Below are 12,446 nucleotides of genomic sequence, written 5' to 3'. Positions count from 1 at the left end.
TAGTTGGGTTCTCAGGATGAACCCACCTTTCAATATGACGACCACAAATCATGAATCACTCCTGCTTGATTATTACCATTCATAATCATGCCAAGAGACAAGTGGGAGAAGTGTCTAAGCAAAAAGCAATAGAAGAAATGAAACGTAAAAGACAAGGTAAAGGTAGGTAGATAGATACCTGGTGGAAAAGGGTTATGCTTCGAGAAGTGCGATCTACTGGTATTTAGCAGACATACCAAGGTGGATTTTAAAATGGGATGAGATCATTGAGCAAAACAGGTGTAAGGATCTTAGATCCGGTCTCTACATGACTGTCGTGGGGATAAGATCCAGGCTATTTACATGAAATTGTAAGGGGCCATTGGGGTGGAGTAAACCGAGAATGAACAAGCCATAATAAGAGGGCGAAACCAGGGTGAAGAAGGGAAAGGCCGCAGTTCAACGCCTGCCGAATAACAAGGTAAACCATACAGTTAAATTATTGGTTCTCTTTCAATTTCACGCATTTCCCTCCTTATCAACCTTGCAAGTCTCTGAACCCCTTCGTCAAACTTCCCATCCTCCTCCCACGCAAAACACAACCTGACAAACCCCTCAAAGTCCTCTGGATTCTTCTCTACGCAATCATCATTCCCATGGCCATAATCTTCCCGAACTACTTTAAACAAATTTCCACCCGCAATCATTAAATCCTCCTCCTCCTGCGCCTTCTTCGCTAAATCGCTAGCTCTCAGGCCTGGCGGGAGGCGGAGCCAGAGGAAGTACCCACCGGCAATACCACTTTGACTGCCGGTACTACAAGTGCTGATGGTGTTGGCATTCGGGTCGGTCTCCGTGGAACTGATACTTGCAGGGTCGTTTGGCAACGACACACCAAGCGGGAAAAGATGTTTTCGCACGGCTGCGGTGAGGGAGTGGAAGCGCTTTGAGTACGCAGGTTGCAGGACGGTTCTGATATGAGTCTGCAGTGAGTTTGAAGCTAGTAGCTCGCGGACAAATGTCGATGTGAACTGGGAGGGGCAGCCGCCTGAACGCGAGGACCCGCTGTGCCGTATATAAATGCATATGTCATTGTTAGCTAGGCTTGTCTCCAAGTCATAAATTCCTTGTCTTTATAAAGCCAATTCTTTAATATTAACTGTAGAAGGATAGTGCATACGCCTGTGACAAGCCATAGACAAATTTCTCAGTCCCCTCCGCCCAGCCAACGCGACACCCAGCACCGATAAGTTTGCTAAAGCTACCGTTGCTAACAGCATTTCCGAACTCTCCTAATGGCCCTCCATCGAGAAATCGGTCGACATCCACGATGCGAGGGACAGTGGCTTCACCTGGATACTCTGGGATAGGGCATGTAGAGGGAGAGGCGGGCCATTGGAGGTGATCATATACATCATCGGAGATGATCAGGGCGTCGTATTTCCTCGCAAGCCGGACAAGTTCTTCCCGACGTCGGAGGCTCATTATTCTTGTGGAAGGGTTGGAGAAGGTCGGGGTTGTGTATATAATGTGCTTATATAGCTTCCGCCACGGGCGGGAAGGCTTGAAGGCCCGTCTCTGTAATTCTCGTAGGGGAGAATATAGAATGAGCAACCGACGGCCATGGATGCAAATGACTGCAACGCAGGAGAGAGGGAACAGCCCATCTTACCAGCCCTGGGTACAGCATACCAGTTCAAAATCTTCTGCTCCCGAATTTCGATTCCGATCGCCCTCCCGCTTCAGTTCTGCCCTTGCTCGCTCCTCACTCGCCTCCAAACCCCTTTCTAGATCACCAATATCCAACCCTTCCTCATCTTCCCTCACCCCCCTGAGCTTCCCCGCAAAACCCGCATCATCAAAAATCCGACACGCCAAATAATACGTCGGCGCAACCATCCATACGTTCTTCGTGTACAACGGGTCAGAGAACACCTGCAGTAGACAAGCGAGGTTTTGGCTGGCCCCGCCGGTGATGCAGATGCGAGAAGGAGCTACGGGGGATGGAGGGGAGTAGAAGTTAGACAGCCAGCGGGCTATCTCGTCGCGGAGGCCGGGGTCTCCTTCATCTGGACCGTAGTTGAGAGCCGGAGTCGAGAGGAGAGGGTTGGACAGAACCGCTGATGTGGCGGCGGTAAGAGCGGGAATAGGATGGAGGGAGGGGTTCGGCCATCCTCGAAATAAGTTTATCGGCATCCCTTTCCGTTTTTCTTTTGTTACTTTCGTCTTTCAGGGAAGGGAATGGAGTCTGGTTTTGGGATGAGGCTGCGTAATCTAAAGCAATTGATGATGCCTTATCAATGTCTATAATTATCCATGTAATAAATTTACTGTTCCGTATATAAATAAATACCAAAACGCATAACTACTTTGCAGCTCAGCGGGAGGGAGGTCAATTAGGGCAAGTACGCCGCTAGTCTGTTTTAGATTAAGTTAGCGCGCGGCTCCAGGTTTAGCATAACTCTAGTCTCAACAGTGGTCTGCTGCTTTGGACAAACCTTCATCCTGAGCGAAATATCAATTCTTTCGCAGTTTATGGGACCTGCTGCTCCCATTCGTTGTTCCCCTGTTACAGGTTCGACTCGATATTTGAGATTCGTTGGCCCTGAGCACAAGAAGCTGTATTGACACCGGATATGGGCTCGTTCACCATCCACGGATCCGGGCGCTTAGAACCAAGGGCTATGTAAGACGGTTAGGCTGTGTGGATTTGATATTTGAGATTTGTTGGCCCTGGGGATATGGAGCTGTATTGGTGTCAGACATGGGCCCGTTCACCAGGGATCCTGGCGCTTAGAACTGTGAACTGTGTAAGGCTGGATGGATCTATTGCAAGGTCAAGGATTAAATAAATATGTTCCTAATTGACAATCATTTTTCCAGGGGCGAGCTAGTGAGTTTCCTGCAGGTGCCATTGGCCTGTCTCAAGCAACAGTCCAATGTTTCCAACATGAATTCTCTATAACCGCCCGCTGCCAGAATTCAAGCTGTTCAAAGGTCTCTGGGCGGGAGCCCCTGAACGTACCGTGTATATGTCGAGAATATATAAACATCGATGGGGCACCCACGTTGCGAACAATGACTCTACAACATAATCACTATTCTGCAACTTCACTATCTCAGTTTGTCCCCTATCGAGAAGTCATCTAGAATTGGCAAAACCTTCCAGAATATATCCCGCGTTGCCTTTAAGGATTGACTTCCACGTCCCAGCGGCTTTCGAACAATATCTTTCCCGCGGAACTACGCAGAAACAAACATGAGTTGTCCTCCACTCGGCGAGTTTCATATCGGTTGGATCTGCGCCCTTCCAATAGAGGCTGCCGCAGCCAGAATGATGCTCGATAAAGATTTTGGAGTTCTCGGTGAACAGGATCCGAGAGATTCAAATGTCTACAGGTTGGGAACAATCGGCAAACACAACGTTGTGATTGCCTGCCTACCTGCAGGACAAATTGGACCGGTCATAGCTGCCACAGTCGTTAATAATATGGTTCGCACATTTTCTACCTTGGAGTTTGGCATAATGGTTGGTATTGGAGGGGGCATTCCGTCTGCTGACCATGATATACGCCTTGGTGATATTGTCATTGGCTGCTCGTTTGATGATTCGAGAGTGGTAGTTCAACATGACACGGTAAAGTACGTCGCGGGTGGTGAGCTTTATCGGACTGGTTTCTTCAACAACCCTCCTCGGCCATTGTTGGCAGCGACCCACGCGATGAGGACTGCTCACCTGGCAAAGAATCCTCGTTATACGCAATACATGCAAGATGCAACCGTGAGGGATACCCGGACTGGGAAAACCTTTAGTCGACCTAGTGCGCAAACAGATCGATTGTTCAAAGTTGAGTATGGACATTCTGCTCGCACAGCTGGCTGTGAGGAATGCCCGAAAGGGTGGGAGGTGTCTAGACCTGAACGTGAATGCAATGATCCGCGGACGCACTACGGTATCATCGCTTCTGGGAGTGCCGTTATAAAGGATGGACGGAAAAGAGAAAATATTCGGTTGAAAACTGGGGCTCTGTGTGTTGAAATGGAGGCAGCGGGTATGGTGGCCGACTTTCATTGCCTCGTTATCCGCGGTATCTGCGACTATTCGGATTCCCACAAGAACAAGCAATGGCAAGGATATGCAGCCCTCGCGGCCGCAGCGTATGCCAAAGACTTGCTGGGGTATGTACCCAAAGGCAATTCTTCGAAGGAGGTGCACGCAAAGGTTGTAAGTGACCACTGAAATTGCTGGTAGCGCTTAATATTTTCAATAACGTCGTTAGGAAACCCATACTGACATGGTTCTCGCTAGATTCTACGAAAATTTTAGCTGAAGAAGTTTAGAGAGCCGCCAATCAGCGATTTGAGAGAGCATTCAATCAAACAGAACAACTCTATCGCGAGGATACGGCTAAAGTGTTGGCTGATGAGCGGCGACTGTGTCACCAGGCTTGCAAAATATCCAATTATGAGCGACAGAAGGACATCAATCCGTATAGACTACCAGACATGTAGCATCCAAATTACCCCCGCTGGCGGGACAGATTTATTACTGTGGATATCAGCTAGCCCTCTGGCTGTTTTGTAATCCGTCCTAGCGAGATCCCCTGTCGACGAGGACCGACCTGAAAGAAACTTGGTGGGCAATAATTTTGTTTATTATTCTTTTAAGTTATCGGAGTTCATGGTATATAAAATTCTTTAACCTTTGATATTCCGTGGTCTTCCCGCTCATGCGTATTTCTTATCTACGGTACAAAGTACATGTACATTAATCCGTACACACAACTACGTCATTTCACCATTTGCAACCCTCATTTCTTCATTTTTAAATCGGCACAGCTCAGCAGGGAATTCTGAAACAAACTGGCAACAACTTCTATATATATATATAATCGCATGAGGGGGCTGAACATCTATCCGTGAACTCACTTGTGATTGAAGCTATTGAATTCCTAATATACATATCAAATATCTTGCTCTTTTCCATATCTCTGTGTTTATTTATAGCAACACTTATTGCGGGGCCGCATGTCAGCGACAATTAGCCTCCCTTTCTTCATTTTTCGTCATTTTTTTCACTTTTAATTTTTAAAGTTAAAGGAATCAACAAATCCTTCAACAGCAGTTTAATTAAACATATCATTTCTTATGAGTGTACTAGTAGTCTTGTCTTCACAGTATGATGATGTTCTGTCATGTTCGGGACATCTCAGTATTCTTCATTAATTTTCATATTGCAATTTTTTCTCTTGCCACTGTCCTCTTTTCTTTTTCTCATCGTTGTTTAGCGCGGCAAGGGAGGTTGAATGGACCCTGTAGAGGCGCAAGGGGCAGGGAGGGACGTTATCGAAGCCAGAAATAGCCGGTTGAGCCGCCACCCGAGCCGGCTCGTTTTGGATTTGGAATTTGCCCTGCTGTTGCGGCCACGCATGGCGAAACTCCTGTAACTAATAATAATAAAGAATTATGCGGTCCGTCAGTTCCCGGATTCGCTGCTGGACCATAGTGTCGTGTCGAAGCACATCGCTAGATGTGCACTCCCAGAGTAAAGCCGAGACAAAAGAGCTCCTGTTCGGAAACGCGGGCGTGTCCATTGGACCTCGAAAGTTAAACACCGCCCCTTGGCAGCTACATACGTATAGCAGAGCTGGGGTGGAAGCAGCTGTTTGGACGTAAAAAAATAGAGAAAATAAAGATATAAGGGGGAAAACGACATCACTACTGTACTGCACGGCACCCTCAGTACGGAGTACATAAAAAGAAAAGAAAAACAAAGGCTGGTAAATGAGATAGGCTGGATTGGAGGCACTCGAGAAAAAGCGGCCTTGCCAGGGATAATACAGGGTTTGAAAAAATATCTCTCCGAAAATAAAGGGGAGAAAAAGTGAAGCAAGGAATGCGGCCTCTGCCTCAGTTCCTCTTCAACGTTAGTTTGCCGGACAAAGAGTCCGAGGAATACTGGAAGAAGAATAACGGTGATATCAATGATAGGCAAAACCGCAGCCCTCGTATTCCCTCGCTCCCGTACAGTACATAAATGTGTAACTAATGGAGGAGTTGTTCGGGTTTGGGATTTCCAAAATCGATGGTTTTTGGCGTAGCTCCCAATAGTTAACTAAGCCCCGCGAAGGGGGCTGATGGACGAAAGGTGCCGAGCTTGCGAATCATAGTGGACACCACAGCTGTCATGCGTAATTTTCTCGGAAGCTTCCACCTGGCGGCGTCCCAGGAAACTACAGACTGGATCTCGCCAGTGGATGATGCGCTCGAGCGTTCCGGTAGAGTTTAGCATAACGAGAATTGCGTTCTGGAGAAATGCTCTTTTGCATTCCTATTTTTCTCTCTCTAGCCCTTGTTTTGACAGGCTTGGCCAATGTCACTGGTAGAGAGTAATGCAGATAAGGTGCTTATTTTTATCGGCTGAGTGAGGCTAAAATCTGACACTGACCACCCAGTCTTTGTCCAGGGGCAAAAGGGCATCACCGGGATTATTATAAATTATTTTTAAGGCGGCGTGTTTCAACATGAACGTGTGGCGGTCTTCACGAACAAACCAGCCACAATCGGATTGCCCAGCTTGGGCTAGTTAGTTAAGTTGCAGCCAGTGGCGCTATGGCGCTATGGCGCTGGTAGCGGGTTTTAGAAGAAGCTGCTATTTTTTCCAGATTGTTCTGGTACTCATCCAGAACCAGGAGAAAGACAAACAATTGCTTTATCTACTTTGTGCCATATTCCCAGTTGTTGAAGGGCTTTTTGCAGCAGTAGCATCCCACAACATCTTTCTTGGACCACCCAGGTCGGACAGTTCTCACTCCAAAAATGGGGCGATTCGAGGAGACAATAAGGTGTTCGGCCCACCGGAGGGAGGCTAACAAATACCGCCGCCTTATTAAAAGTTCGAAATTTCAGGTTGGTGGTGTTACCTTGTTAGAACAGGCGTCAAGGCGTCAATTCGCCAGTTAGCGGGCAGCCGTCGCTGGTCGGCTGCTGAGCCACTATGTGGATCACCTTCAACCACACGGGTCCCAAAATCCATACACAGGTATCCAGTGGGTGGTTGTTGAAAAACGGCCAAGAATCCGCTAATGACGTTGGGCGAATTATTTCCCCATTTGTTCGCACGCTGACGATATCATGCATAGACCCTTAGGAAGTAACTTTGAATGCAAGATTTCAGGCCTGATGCTCAATTTGTTGCCTGAGAAAAAGTCGACTAGTGAAAGAAGAGGGAGGGGGGTGGTCTCCTACTAATCGCTTGTTTTGAGAATATTTCTGCCCATTTTTCTCCCATTTTTTTTTTCTTAAATTTTAGGTTAAGCCGGATCAATAAAAGCTTGAATATTTGTTGGTTATCGACCAACCTATCCAAATGGCCCGGCTAGACAGACAGTGCAACCGGTACTGTGTATGTTCTGGAGCAGGGTCACCTCAGCGCGAGAGGCATCAGAGTAGCCTATTCTCTAGTCAGTTAACTTGGTCATATTTTGCTGCGGCAAGGTATCAAAGAAAGAAGAAGAAGAAGAAGAAGAAGAAGAAGAAGAAAGATGATAACAGGAAGAGAAAGAGGAAGAGGACTGAATACGAGATAGAAACCCAACGCAGGCAGTGTGAGTGTCTGAGGCGAGGCCAGCGAAGTGGAGCAAAACCAAGAGACCCAAAATAAGAATGAATGCAACTAAAGAAAGTCCACGGATCTCGATTTGTGGACGCGGTTTGTTGTCCAGTCCAAAAGTACGTACCAGGACCAGGACCGGACCTTGTCTCTTGGTTAGCAAGTTGCAAAAATGAAGTCCCGTCTTTTTGAATTTGCTGGCGTCCGCCACTCCCATGCTTATGCTGGCTTCTTTATATACTCCGTACGGAGTAGAGTTATGCGCCCTGTAATCTTCGTTCGGCCGCAAGAAACTGGGAAGAATGTGAGTTGGGGCATACCATACAGGCGTACTCCGTAGTTAGGTATCCATTCATGCGGGCAAGAAGGTTAGTAGCAGCAGCATCTCCTTGTGGTTCTCATCAAGGCCATGAATGAATTGTCATCTCATTCATTATTTTAATATTATTAAACTAATAACTGTCAAGAATATCTAGCAGATTATTAAAATATCACACTACCCTACCCTAAGTTACCCTACCCTACCCATCCATCCCATCCCCACACCCAGTCTATCAAGATCTAATACAACAATACATGGTGGTTTATCAACGCCCAACCTTGTTAGGTTTTTATGTGCGCCAAGAATTAAACATGCGCAGCTCTTGCAAAATCCCCTCTATTATAAGTTGTTATTAATATTATTTGTTGTTTCTGTTTCTGTTGTTGTTGTTGTTTGTTCCAATTAATGAATGAACTTAGTTTTATTCTATACAACTACAACTACAACTACTACTACTACTACTACTACTACTACAACTAACTACTACAACTACTACTACTACATCGTCTTCTTCTCCATCTTCTTCCGTCCTCACAGACCCAGCCCAGACAGGGAGATCCGAATCCCTTGCTTTGTCCCTAGCCTTCCTTTATATTTTATGATTCTGAGATTCTGAAACTTCTTTTCTATTTTATTTTCGCCTCTGCTAATCAGTTCGGATGTTTCAGTGACCAGTCTGCTGCCTTGTGTGCCTTTTTTCTCAATGAATGTGCCACCGTCTTCACGCCCTCCCTTTCACAGTCCTACCTGCTGCCCAATCATTCTTTATAATCCATAATCAAACAAACAATGCTATCTATACCCGGGAAATCTGCCAGGCGACTTTCCTCTCTATTCTCGCTTGGCTCTAAGGATAAACAAGATGACGACGGGAAGGCTTCCCGCCATGCCACCCTTATTAAAACCCCTCCTCCTCAGTACGGAACCGCTCAAGGCCAACGCGCCCAACTACAGCCACAGCAGAATCGTGCCTCTTCTCCCCTGGGTCTTCGTCATGCTGCCTCTGCACAGCATATTTCGACAAATTCTCTAGGCTTTCTCCCCTCGAATAATAGGAACGTGTCCGCCCCGCTCCCCACCCTAACCTCAGCGCATGACGACAATGGCAACCGGGCCCCTCGGCCGCCTCTAAATACTGTAAATCCTGATCTGCCTGACTCAACTGCTGAGCGACGCCAGAGCTGGAGTGGTGGTGGGCTTTCAAATATGGCGGGCGGGCTTTCACGGCCTGCCTCGAGATCGGGGCTCTTGACTGCAGTCAGCACAGATTCCAGGTCCTCAAAGACTCGGAGTTGGCTGCCTGGGAAAAGCCGCGTATCATCTGTTGACTTGAAACGACCCGAGCGGCCTATGCGGGCATGGATTGCTGGACGGGGTATTGAGTATAATTTAAATCCGCTCTTGAGCGGGGAGAAGGTTAGTTTTTGTATATTCCTCTGTTGAGAATTTAAAGGGAGAGAGAAAATGGGTTTTCTTTTTCTTTTTTTTTTTTTTTTTTTTACTTTCCTGGTTGCGGCCCGTGGCTATCCTAACTTTTTAAACTCTTATTCCCACGTAGGTTGATGAACTATGGGATGACCACGCCGATACATTTGTATATTTATTCCCACAAAATACAAACAGAGGCCCTTCTTTCAAGGTCGACTCTTCTATCTTCGTCTCCTCTCCAACTCTCACCTTCCTGGCTCGAGGCTCCGACCCAACCCCTAAATTCAAGCGACGCACTATTCCAGAAGAGTTGCCGCAGCTCAACTTCCCCCCTACAGGTTCTCCACCAGCACACAACCAAATAGGATCTCTTGAGGATGACCGGAGCAGTTCGGCCAGCAGAGCATCTAGGGACTACTCGATTGACGAGCCTCCTCAACAGCTGCATCTTTATGTCCCTGTACCCCTAGAAAGTGACCTTTCCAACCAGAACTGCACCTTAATAGACGCAGATGTCCACATGCTCATACTGTTTCGAAATCTATTTGCATTTTTAATTGGCCAATGTTTGATTGCCACCCCGAAAAGACCCAAAGTCTTTGATATTTTTATGGGAGTTTCAGACCTCCTTTCCAAATTCGAATTTGCCAATCTGGACGGCTCAGGGTTAGGAGAGACTGCGACCTCTAGTTTTGCGGCGTACTGCGACGAACTGAGAATTTATGACGTGCGAAAGAGCCGCGAGAAAATTCTTGAAGCGATCATCCTAGGAGAGCGGATGAAGTTCTTTCCGTTATATCGGGAAGGATTCATTCATGGTGTTGGCAGACTGAAGGACGAAGACTTTAAACACCCCAAGTATCTCCTTATTTCGGACCTCTCGCGGGAGAATATCGAAAAAGGTTCTAGTGCTCTACAAAAAGAACTCAAAATAATTCATGATAAGCTAGACGACTTTGACTTCCCATCCCTCTTCGCTGGTATCGCTAACTCGACCACTCTAAACGAAGCCAAACAGGTACGGTTCAAGAACTGGAAGAGTGCCTTCTTAGCATTCAGGAAAGATGTCAAATCCTACTATGCTAAGCGTTTTGGCTCTTGGCCGCCAAAACCAGGTTCCGAAAAGAACCAATCTGACAAAAGCGGCTTGAGTCGCCTAGTTCTGATGGAGCTCTACCAAGACTTTTCGGATCTCTACGACATGCTTGTCGATAGAACTTCCTTGACTACTCGAACAGCCGATATGACGATGATGAACGAATCCGATTCTATAGGTTCTCAGGATATAACCACCCGTGCTCTTCGGCAGGTGATGAGCGAATATGACCGGAGCACCCCACCTGTGCAACCCCCGGTTCCTTTTGACCTACCCATTTTGCCAAGTATAATGTCTATCCGCAAAAAAATGGATCCCGGAAGGGCAAGCAAGGAACGGGCTAAAAGACTCGCACCCGGTGAAGCCAGCGAAATCCTATTCGGCTCATACAACCACGCCAGCATCAAACCAACAGATTTCCTCGCGAACTTCATGCACTTCGAACGTGAGCAAGCGAAAGATAAAGAGAGGACCTGCGACGACCTCTCAGACTACCGCTGCGGCCAATGGTTGTTCATGTACTCCGTCCTGCAATCATTGCCCAGGGTCGTTATCGACGCGCCCGATGTTCGCTTTTCGCAAGGGGTGGAGTACTTCCTGTCCATAGCCCCGTGGGGCGGAATGCCATGGTGCCGTGATGATTTAAAATCCGGACGAACTTGGTTCGGCGTAGCCGACGGCTCCGCCGTAGTGAGTCTACCTAATGACTCAGTCGCCAATGCCCCCGACAGCGCCTATCGCCGCAGTCACTGCTGGGAAGTAGCGATGAAGTGGGCGAATCAACAACAGATGTTGTCTCCAGTGATGCTTGATGGCGATGGAGCAGAGAAGCAACTCCAGAGCCAGTATCCGCCTTCGTCGACGGGGGGAAGCGTACCACCGCCGCCTCCGCTTTCGGTAACAGGATCCTCGTCAGACAGACAGCCCACCCCGCTCTTAACGCCTGGTAGCCAAACACCGCCACTTGTTAGCATCCCAATACCCAGGGAGCATTCGCCGGGCCTCCATCCAGGTCTGAAAGGCGGTAATCGCGCCTCCCTCTACATGGGCTTGGAAGCACTACCGCTTCCCCCGAGTGTGGTGCCGTTTGAAACCCCCTCGCGACCAAAGAGCCATAATCCCACAATGAGTTTTGATGATATTCTTAAGAGCATTCCTAATAAAAATTCGCACAAGTCCAAGAAGTGAATTATCCCCTTTTTAATCAACTCTCTTTTTTGTGCTTTAATTTTTTTTTTTTTTGGTTGGCTTCCTCTATGGTTTTTGTTTCACTTTTGCGATTTCAATATTTTGGATTAATTGCGCGCTGGCTGGACATTCGGTCGCATCTGTATTATTTACATCTAGAAGCGGATTGGCGGTGTCATTTTTCCTTTCCTTTCTTTTTCACTTTCCACATTGGGATTTTCTTGTGCGCATTCTCTCCCTTTTACTTTTCATTTTTTGCGTTCATCGTCTCGAAATTTCTCTCTTTCTCATTCCCATAGAAGTTAGTTGAACGCAACTATGCCAATATGCTTATTTTGATTTTTGGTGAACGGAAAGGAAGAATTAAAGATCGCTTTAATAGACCGCTACTCTGCATAAGCTTGGTTTTTCAGTTTCTTGTTTTTCTTTTCTTTTTTCCCCCTCATATTCATTCCCTTGCTTTTTGCGAAACCTCTTGTTTTCTTCTTTCCCTATCCCTGTTTTTCTGCTCTCGCATTGTCCACTCACCATTCTGGTGTTTGTTTTGATTTCCCCAATTTCACTCATACATCACAAATCGCATACAAGCCGGCGCTGATTTTTCAAATCGCATACAAGCCGGCGCTGATTTTTTTTTTTTTTTTTTTTTTTTTTTTCTTTTTTTTTTTCATCATTGTTTCTTCTCTATGTTTTCAAAGTTTGTTCCCTTGTTCTTTCTTTTGTTCTCTTTCTTTTTTTGGGGGGGGGAAGGAGTTCCTTATATAAACTCAACTTTTTAAGTTAGTTAATAGTTGCCAGTAATTCTAATTTTTAACTTCCTG

The 12,446-nt window shown here is 46.8% G+C and overlaps 3 protein-coding genes across 4 annotated transcripts; 2 read left to right on the top strand and 1 right to left on the bottom strand.

The window, feature by feature from the left end:
- Window positions 1-473: 473 nt before the first annotated feature.
- Window positions 474-2,175, bottom strand: BDBG_07475 (aminotransferase; the record flags this gene model as incomplete). Its single annotated transcript, XM_002622027.1, has 3 exons — window positions 474-1,044; window positions 1,160-1,557; window positions 1,672-2,175. 3 exons carry the CDS (start codon window positions 2,173-2,175, stop codon window positions 474-476), a joined length of 1,473 nt encoding a protein of 490 aa, XP_002622073.1.
- A 1,063-nt stretch (window positions 2,176-3,238) lies between these two features.
- On the top strand, window positions 3,239-5,812 carry BDBG_07474 (the record flags this gene model as incomplete). 2 transcript variants are annotated; one of them, XM_031723110.1, is made up of 2 exons in its annotated part: window positions 3,239-4,201; window positions 4,289-5,812. In XM_031723110.1, 2 exons carry the CDS (start codon window positions 3,239-3,241, stop codon window positions 4,304-4,306), a joined length of 981 nt encoding a protein of 326 aa, XP_031580201.1. In that variant the 3' UTR covers window positions 4,307-5,812. The 2 variants fall into 2 exon arrangements, with proteins under 2 accessions (XP_031580201.1, XP_031580202.1); XM_031723109.1 differs by having other exon boundaries at window positions 3,239-4,204; window positions 4,289-5,811.
- A 2,530-nt stretch (window positions 5,813-8,342) lies between these two features.
- Window positions 8,343-12,228, top strand: BDBG_07473 (uncharacterized protein). Its single transcript, XM_002622025.2, has 2 exons — window positions 8,343-9,329; window positions 9,472-12,228. Exons 1-2 carry the CDS (start codon window positions 8,703-8,705, stop codon window positions 11,623-11,625), a joined length of 2,781 nt encoding a protein of 926 aa, XP_002622071.1. The 5' UTR covers window positions 8,343-8,702; the 3' UTR covers window positions 11,626-12,228.
- Window positions 12,229-12,446: the final 218 nt, after the last annotated feature.

The sequence above is a fragment of the Blastomyces gilchristii genome, assembly GCF_000003855.2.
Source record: "Blastomyces gilchristii SLH14081 genomic scaffold supercont1.19, whole genome shotgun sequence".
In the NCBI taxonomy this organism is placed as follows: domain Eukaryota; kingdom Fungi; phylum Ascomycota; class Eurotiomycetes; order Onygenales; family Ajellomycetaceae; genus Blastomyces; species Blastomyces gilchristii.
Note: the sequence above shows the minus strand (reverse complement) of the source record. Positions and strands in the feature narration are given on the sequence as shown.